Here is a 7,791-nt window from a genome sequence, read left to right as displayed (position 1 = left end):
CAGCCCATCGGTCCAGCCTATCCAGATCCTCCTGCAGAGCCTTCCTTCCCTCGAGCAGATCGACACACGCACCTAACTTGGTGTCATCTGCAAACTTACTGAGGGTGCACTCGATCCCCTCATCCAGGTCATCGATAAAGATATTAAAGAGGACCGGCCCCAGCACTGAGCCCTGGGGGACTCCACTAGTAACCGGCCTCCAACTGGATTTGGCTCCATTCACCACAACTCTTTGGGCCCGGCCATCCAGCCAGTTTTTAACCCAACAAAGCGTACGCCAGTCCAAGCCCCGAGCAGCCAGTTTCTTGAGGAGAATGTTGTGGGAGACGGTGTCAAAAGCCTTACTGAAGTCAAGGTAGATCACATCCACAGCCTTCCCCTCATCCACCAAGCGCGTCACTTGGTCATAGAAGGAGATCAGGTTCGTCAGGCAGGACCTACCTTTCATAAACCCATGCTGACTGGGCCTGATCGCCTGGTTGCCCTGCAAGTGCCGCGTGATGACACTCAAGATAATCTGCTCCATGAGCTTCCCTGGCACTGAGGTCAAGCTAACAGGCCTATAGTTCCCCGGGTCTACCCTCCAGCCCTTCTTGTAGATGGGCGTCACGTTTGCTAGCCGCCAGTCGACTGGGACCTCCCCTGATAGCCAGGACTGCCGATAAATAATGGAAAGCGGCTTGGCCAGCTCCTCCGCCAGTTCGCTCAGTACCCTCGGGTGGATCCCATCCGGCCCCATCGACTTGCGTACATCCAAGTGTTGTAGCAGGTCGCCAACCATTTCCTCATGGATAGCGAGGGCTACATCCTGCTCCCCATCCCCTTCCACCAGCTCATGGTACCAGGTATCCAGAGAACAACCGGTCTTGCCGCTAAAGACTGAGGCAAAGAAAGCATTGAGCACCTCAGCCTTTTCCTCATCTTTTGTAACTAAGTTTCCCCCCGCATCCAGTAAAGGATGGAGATTCTCCTTAGTCCTCCTTTTTGTGTTGATGTATTTGTAAAAACGTTTTTTGTTATCTTTAACGGCAGTAGCCAGATTGAGCTCCAGATGAGCTTTGGCCTTTCTAATTTTGTCCCTGCACAGCCTCGCAACATCCTTATAGTCCTCTTGAGTAGCCCGCCCTCTTTTCCAAAGATTATAAACCCTCCTTTTTCTCCTAAGCTCGAGCCAGAACTCTCTGCTCAGCCAGGCCGGTCTAGTTCCGTGTCGGCTCGTCTTTGGGCACGGGGGGACAGACCGCTCCTGAGCCATTAAGATTTCCTTCTTGAGGAGTGCCCAGCCTTCCTGGACTCCTTTGCCCTTCAGAGCCTCCTCCCAAGGGACTCTGCCAACCAGTGTCCTGAACAGCTCAAAGTCAGCCCTCCGGACGTCCAAGACAGCGGTTTTACTGGTCCCCTTCCTGACTTCGCCAAGAATAGAGAGCTGAACCATTTCGTGGTCACTCTGCCCAAGACAGCTCTCGACCACCACATCTCCCACCAGTCCGTCACTGTTTGTGAACAGAAGGTCTAGCGGGGCACCTCCCCTGGTAGGCTCTCTAACCAGCTGCGTCAGGAAGCTATCTTCCACGCTCTCCAGAAACCTCCTAGACTGCTTTCTCTGGGCTGTGTTGTGCTTCCAGGATATGTCTGGCAAGTTGAAGTCCCCCACGAGAACAAGCGCTGACAATTTTGCGGCTTCTGCCAGCTGCCTGTAGAACTCCTCATCAGTCTCCTCATCCTGGTTCGGTGGTCTATAACAGACCCCCACCAGGATGCTTGCCTTGTTGGCCTTCCCTCTGATCCTAACCCATAGGGACTCAACCTTATCATTCCCAGCCTCGAGTTCCTCAACGTCAAAACACTCTCTAATATAGAGAGCCACACCACCACCCCTTCTGTGCTGCCTGTCCCTTCTGAAGAGCCTATAGCCAGACATTGCAGCACTCCAGTCATGAGAGTGGTCCCACCACGTTTCCGTGATGGCAACCAAGTCATAGCCTTCCCGCTGCACGATGGCTTCCAGCTCCTCCTGTTTGTTACCCATGCTGTGTGCATTAGTGTAGATGCACTTCAGTCGGGCCATTGCCTTCTTCCCCGGCTTTGCCATTGTTCCCCCCGGCACAGCTCCAACAAGCCTTCTTTCAGCCCCATCCCCCTTCTTTCCTAGTTTAAAGCCCTCTCAACGAGCCCTGCCGGCTCCTGGGCTAGGATCCGTTTTCCCCTTAGAGATAGGGACCCGTCTGCGGCCATCAGGCCGGGTGCCGAGTAAAGCGCCCCATGGTCAAAAAACCCAACATTTCTGTGTTGGCACCAGCCTCTGAGCCACGTGTTAATCAGGTGGGCTTTCCGTGTCCTCTCGGTACCCCTCCCTGCTACTGCAGGGATAGACGAAAACACCACCTGTACTCCCGCTCCATCCACTAACCGTCCCAGTCCCCTAAAGTCCCGTTTGATAGCCTTCAGGCTTCTCTCATCAATATCATCACTGCCAGCCTGGACTATCAAAAGAGGGTAGTAGTCAGAGGGGCGAACCAGGTTGGGAAGCTTCCTGGCAACATCCCTGACCCTGGCCCCAGGGAGGCAGCAGACTTCCCTACGGGTAGGGTCAGGTCGACAAATAGGGCCCTCTGTTCCCCTGAGAAGGGAGTCGCCTACTACGATCACCCTTCTGTCTTTCTTGGTGGAGGCAGTCTTGAGGCGTGGAGTCGGCTTCCTCACCCTAGGCATCCTCCTGGGTAGACTTTCTACCTCGTCCTCACCCACCGGTCTCTCAAGCTCCAGGGCCTCAAATCTGTTACGTAAGGGCACCTGGGAAGGTGGGGCCGGTAGGGGGGGGCGTTGCCTGAGAGGTCGAGCAGGGACCTGTCTCCATCCCTCCTCAACTTCTAGGTCCCCTCCCTCTGCCCGACAGCAACAGGGCAGGGGGTCCATCCCTATTTGGGGTGTCTCACCCTGCTACCTCTCCTTCAGGCCCTGCAGGGAGTCGCTCCACCAGTCTATCTCCCGCTCCCGCTCCCTAATAGCCCTCAACCTCTCCACCTCCTCTTTGAGTTCTGCCACCAGGCGGACCAGGTCATCCACCTGCTCGCACCTCACACACACGGTGCCTCTGCCTCCCTCAGATGGCAGCAACAGGCTCAGACAGTCCCTGCACCCAGAGACCTGAACTGCCGCATTGTTGAGCAGGCGGTCAGTCTGGGTGGCCACAGACTCTCTAGAGAGAGCGCTCTGCCTGGTGAAGACCATCGCAGCCCAGCTAGCAGTCGACAGCCGTTAAAGGTGTTGTTCTTATGGGCGGGGGGAAACTCTGCCCTGTCCGCCCTCCCTGCTCGCCCTGCCTGCGCGCACTGCCGTGCAAACTTCTGCGCCCACCCTTCTGAAGCGCCTGAAGCACCACGTGTTTGAGCGGACGCTCAGTCTGGGCGGCCGCAGAGCGTCTGAAAAGAGCTCTCCGCCTCGTGATGACTGTGGCGGTTTACCCGTAGGTAGGCGGCCGGTAGCTGAGCTGTTCCCGGGAGCGCGGCAGAACGCTCTGCCCTGCCCGAGCGCAACCTGCCCGCGCCAACGGCCGCGCCTCGCCCCGCTCCCTCCCCGTCGCGAGGGAGGCCCGGGAGGGGACGCTGCTGGCTCCGCCGACGCCTCGTCAGCCTCCCTCGCGATGGCTGCCGGGTCCCAGCGGCTCCCTCGGCTGCTTCGGGTGGCCTCGACGCCGCAGAAAAGCCCTGCCCGCCTCGATCCCCCGCTCCGCGGCACAGCGCGCCTGCCCCGCTACCGGCCACCTCCCGCAGGAGAGGCCAGCACGGACACGCTTTGAATCAGGATATTTCCTGGGGTAAATCCAGGTACGGGGGCTCCCCGTAGCGCATGGGGCTGGGGCTCGAGGGGGGCCGGGGTCCCGCGTGGGTGCAGGGGCCGTGGGAGGCGCCCCCGCTGCAGGGGGGGCTGAGGCATCGACCCCCGCATGGGTCCGGTCCCCGTGGGCTGTCCCCATCCGTAGGGCTCCCGTCCCACGGGGGGCGGTGGTCACGCGTGGGGCCTGGGTCCGCCCCCCATCCCCCGAGACCGCGCTCCCTGGGGTCCCCAGGTAGGGGGGAGCCCACCCGGAGAGCACCCCCCGTGGGGTGCGGGGCCCCTCTTCCCCGGCGCTGGGAGCTGCCCCCACAGGGGGCCGGGAGTCATGCGTGGGGGCAGCCCCCGCGTTCCGCCCTGCTCTGCCCGGGCAAAGCCGGCGGCAGCCCGGTGCCGAGCCTGGTGCCGAGCCCGGTGCCGAGCCCGGCCGTGCTGCGGTCATGCGAGCAGCCCGGGACACCCGTGGGCAGCTGGCATGGGTGGGGGCGGACCGATGCGGCTGCCCTGAGCCCTTTGAAGCTCGGTTCCCACTCCAGGAACTGGCGCCGGGGCTGGCTCCGGAGCTGCTGTGCCGCCGGCTCTGCCCCGGTGCTCCGGGCACGCAAAGGCTGCACCCGTGGGTTGCCGCCGTCCCGGGGTGCGAGGCCGTGGGTGACCCCCTCTGAACCCCTCCACCTTCACCTCCCTGCTCGTGGACCTGTGTGGCCGGGGTCTTTGGGCGGGTGGTCCCTGCGAGGGGCCCGGCAGGACTCCCCCCGACGCCACCGTCCCTCCGAGCTCCTCCGAGGTGGGTGAGCGTAGGAGCTCCCACCGCACCACCCAGCACCTTCCCCATCCTTCCCAGCCCCCGGGCGACTGTTTCGGTTGGGATCCAGCCACCCCTCTAGACCCTGCCTGGTCATCCCGTCCCCACCACGGTGGGTTTGGTGGGCTGCCTCTGCCTGGGATGGCCTCAGCCTTCCCCACAGCAGCCCATACAGCGCTGTGCTCTGTACTTGTAGCTAGGCTACAACTGACTTGCTATTGCACCGATGTGTTTTGTCTACTGCTGAGCGGCGCTGGCACAGCACCAGGACTCCCACAGCGCCCTCCCTCTGCCACCCCCCAGCCCCAAATCCAGTGGCTTGCCCACCACCATGGGCAAGAGGTGCGGAGGGGGCATCGCCGGGGCGGCTGACCCCAAAAGACCAAAGGGATAGTCCATATGACCACGTAACGCTCAGCAATAAAAGCCATGGAAGGGGAGGGAGAAGGGGGGAGCTCTCGTTAGGGAAATGTCCGTCTCCCCACCAACCACGACGTGTATGGAGGCCCAGTTTCATGTTAGTGTGGGGGGTGGGGGGAAGGTGTTTTTGGTTTCTTTCCTTTGTTTCTCACTTCCCTACCTTGTTAGCAATAGGCAATAAATCTTACTCTCTCCCCACTCTGAGTCTGTTTTACCCGTCACGATAATTTTTGAGCGATCTCCCCCTCCTTATCTCAACCCTTGAGCCCTTTGTGTCGTATTTTCTCCCCCTTTCTCTTTGAGGAGGGGGAGTGAGAGAGCGGCTGAGGTGGAACTCGACCGCCCACCCAAGTAAAACCACCACACAGACACAAATTCCTTGGTCAAAAAGATTTATTCTGTCTCTGTTTCTTCCTTCCCCTTCTGCTGCAAGAACTTATTTCGATATCACTGTCTTGCAGGGGATAACATAGTTCTGAACTTGTCACCTGGCTGCTGTCTGAAACTTCTGTCGAAGTAGGGGAGAAAAGTCGTCTTCTGACAGGCTTCCGCTCCCTCACAGACCCGCCATGCTCGTCCACGTCTCCAGAGACGTGAACGTATTCTCCCCGAGCATGAGGAAGCTCTGCTTCGGGGCGCTCATTAGGACCCTCAACAGGATGGTGGCCCTGTTGAGCTACAAGTCTTTGAAGTTTTGGTGATCCTTGTCCCAGGGACTGCGGGACGAAGGACACATGCTCTGCTCCTGACTCTCCGTTCCCACCTACAGAGCCCTCATCTGAAACAGTGCAGCACCCAGGACCGTCGCGTGTGGCATCAGATGCCGAGCTGCTTGTGTAGAATCCCAGGATTTTGGCTGCCTTCTCAGAAGCATCAGAGCTGTCTTCATGGCTGCAGAGGTCATGGGACTGCTCTGCATAGGCCTGTGCTGTGGGAGGTGTCATTGCCTGGGGTAGTTCTGAGACGATAGGGCTGGATTCTTTTCTTTTCTCTTGCTCAAGTTGCTGAGAGAGCAGCTCCCATTGTTGACATTGGTGCTGATACTGCTGCTCTGATTCTCTCAGCTGCACTCGAGAGGCTTGCAGCTCTTCCTCACGTGTCCTTCTGAGCTCTGCCCAAGCCCTCTGCCAATGCTTAACTTCCTCTTCTTTTTTCTGCAGCATTAGCTTTGTTTCCTCGTGGTCCTGCTGCTGTTGTTGCGTCCTTTCTGCCGGTTGACTCATGGCTTTCAATTTGCAATCGAGATCCTTCAGGAGCGTTTGAAGACGTTTGGCTGCTCCAACGGCAGCATTTCGCTGCTCTGTCGCTTGCACGAGTTTCTGCTTCAGAGCAGCGTTTTCGGATTGAATCTCCTCTATCCTCTCCTTCTGCCTGCAGAGCTGAGAAGTTTCCTGCGCGCGTCTGGCTTTTTCATTTCTCATCTCTGTCAGACACACTTTCAGCTCCTCGTACCTGTTCTTCAGCCTTGAACGTTCCTGATCCAGTTTCTTTTGCAGCTGAAGTTTTTTCCCAGCCTCGGTTTCCAATTGCCCTCTCTGCTGCTGGTCGACCTGCTCCGTCTTTGCAGCAGTCTTTCCAGACTTTGCAGCAAGCTCTTTCAGCTTCCTGGTTTTTTCTGTCAGATTCTTGGTAAGGAGGCCCAGCATACCAAGCTCCTGCTTGAGCCTCCCCGCCTTCTCCCTCGCTTCCACCAGGGAGCTCTCGTTCTTCAGGAAGCAGGTCTCCTCTTGAAGGACCATCCATTGCCTGGCCAGGTCCTTCAGGGCATTCTGCAGCTGCGCTTTCTGCTGCTCCAGGAACGGGCTGTCTCCGCTGCCAGGTGGACAGGCCTCTTGCTGCTCTGGGACCTGAACCCCAATGTCTCTGACAGATTTCCTGCTGCTCTGCCCTTCACCCCGCAGGTGAGCGTCTTCTGAGCTCGAGCAGGTTGTCCGCTGCCCTTCTCCACCACCAGCACCAGATGCACCGGAGCTCTTCGAAGAGCCGGGCCTGGTGGCTCCTGTGCCCAGGAGACTCTGCAGGCGGTGCTGGGCCGCGGCCCTGTCCCCGTTGTGGGAGGCAGGCGCCCCCCCCTCAGCCTTCTCCGGGATGTACTGAGAGGGGAGTTTCCTCCGCAGCTGCAGCTTCTCCTGGAGGTCCAGGATTTGGGCGGCCTGCTTGCTATCTGCCCGCCAGCAGAGCTGCCTGTTGACGTCCTGCTGCTTGCCGCGGGCCTCGCTGCCGCCGCTCCGGCCACGGTTCACGGGCACCTTGAACAGCTGCCGCTGCAGGTCCCGCACCTGGCGGACGGCCTCGTCCCACTGCTGCTGGAGCAGCTGCTGAGCCTGGCACCACTTGGTGTTCCCCTCACACAGCAGCTGACGGATCTCCGCTGCCTGCTGCTTCTGGATCTGCTCCCACAGCCGCTGCAGCTCCCGCGCCCGCTCCTGCTCGCATTTGGAGCGTAGCTGCTTGGCCAGGAGCTGCCGCTGCTCCTCTGCCCTCTTCTTCATCTCACGGGCTTCATCAGCAAAGCGGCGCTGCAGCTCCTGGGAGCGGAGACGCTTGGCCTCCAGCTGGGCCCGCACTGCCTCCAGCTGGGCCCGCAGCGCCTCCAGCTGGGCCCGCAGCGCCTCCAGCTCCTGCCTGTGCTCCTCCTGCTGCACAGGCCTGCTGGGGGGTCGCGCTGGGCCCCGACGGGGCAAGGGGCGACCACGCGCCACAGGCCCCTGGCCCACGCCACCCCGGATCAT

General features: G+C 59.9%; 1 protein-coding gene across 1 annotated transcript; it reads right to left on the bottom strand.

Annotated features, from left to right (window-relative positions):
• Positions 1–5,442: 5,442 nt before the first annotated feature.
• Positions 5,443–7,791, bottom strand: LOC136787980 (RIMS-binding protein 3-like). The gene has a single exon (XM_066985423.1). The coding sequence runs from the start codon at positions 7,789–7,791 to the stop codon at positions 5,443–5,445; it is 2,349 nt and encodes a 782-aa protein (XP_066841524.1).

The sequence above is a fragment of the Anser cygnoides genome, chromosome 32 (assembly GCF_040182565.1).
Source record: "Anser cygnoides isolate HZ-2024a breed goose chromosome 32, Taihu_goose_T2T_genome, whole genome shotgun sequence".
Taxonomy (NCBI): Eukaryota; Metazoa; Chordata; class Aves; order Anseriformes; family Anatidae; genus Anser; species Anser cygnoides.
This window is presented reverse-complemented; position numbering and strand designations above follow the sequence as displayed.

Coding starts and splice junctions, on each gene's coding strand:
- LOC136787980 (XM_066985423.1), bottom strand. CDS start 7,791: ATGATCCGGGGTGGCGTGGGCCAGGGGCCTGTGGCGCGTGGTCGCCCC.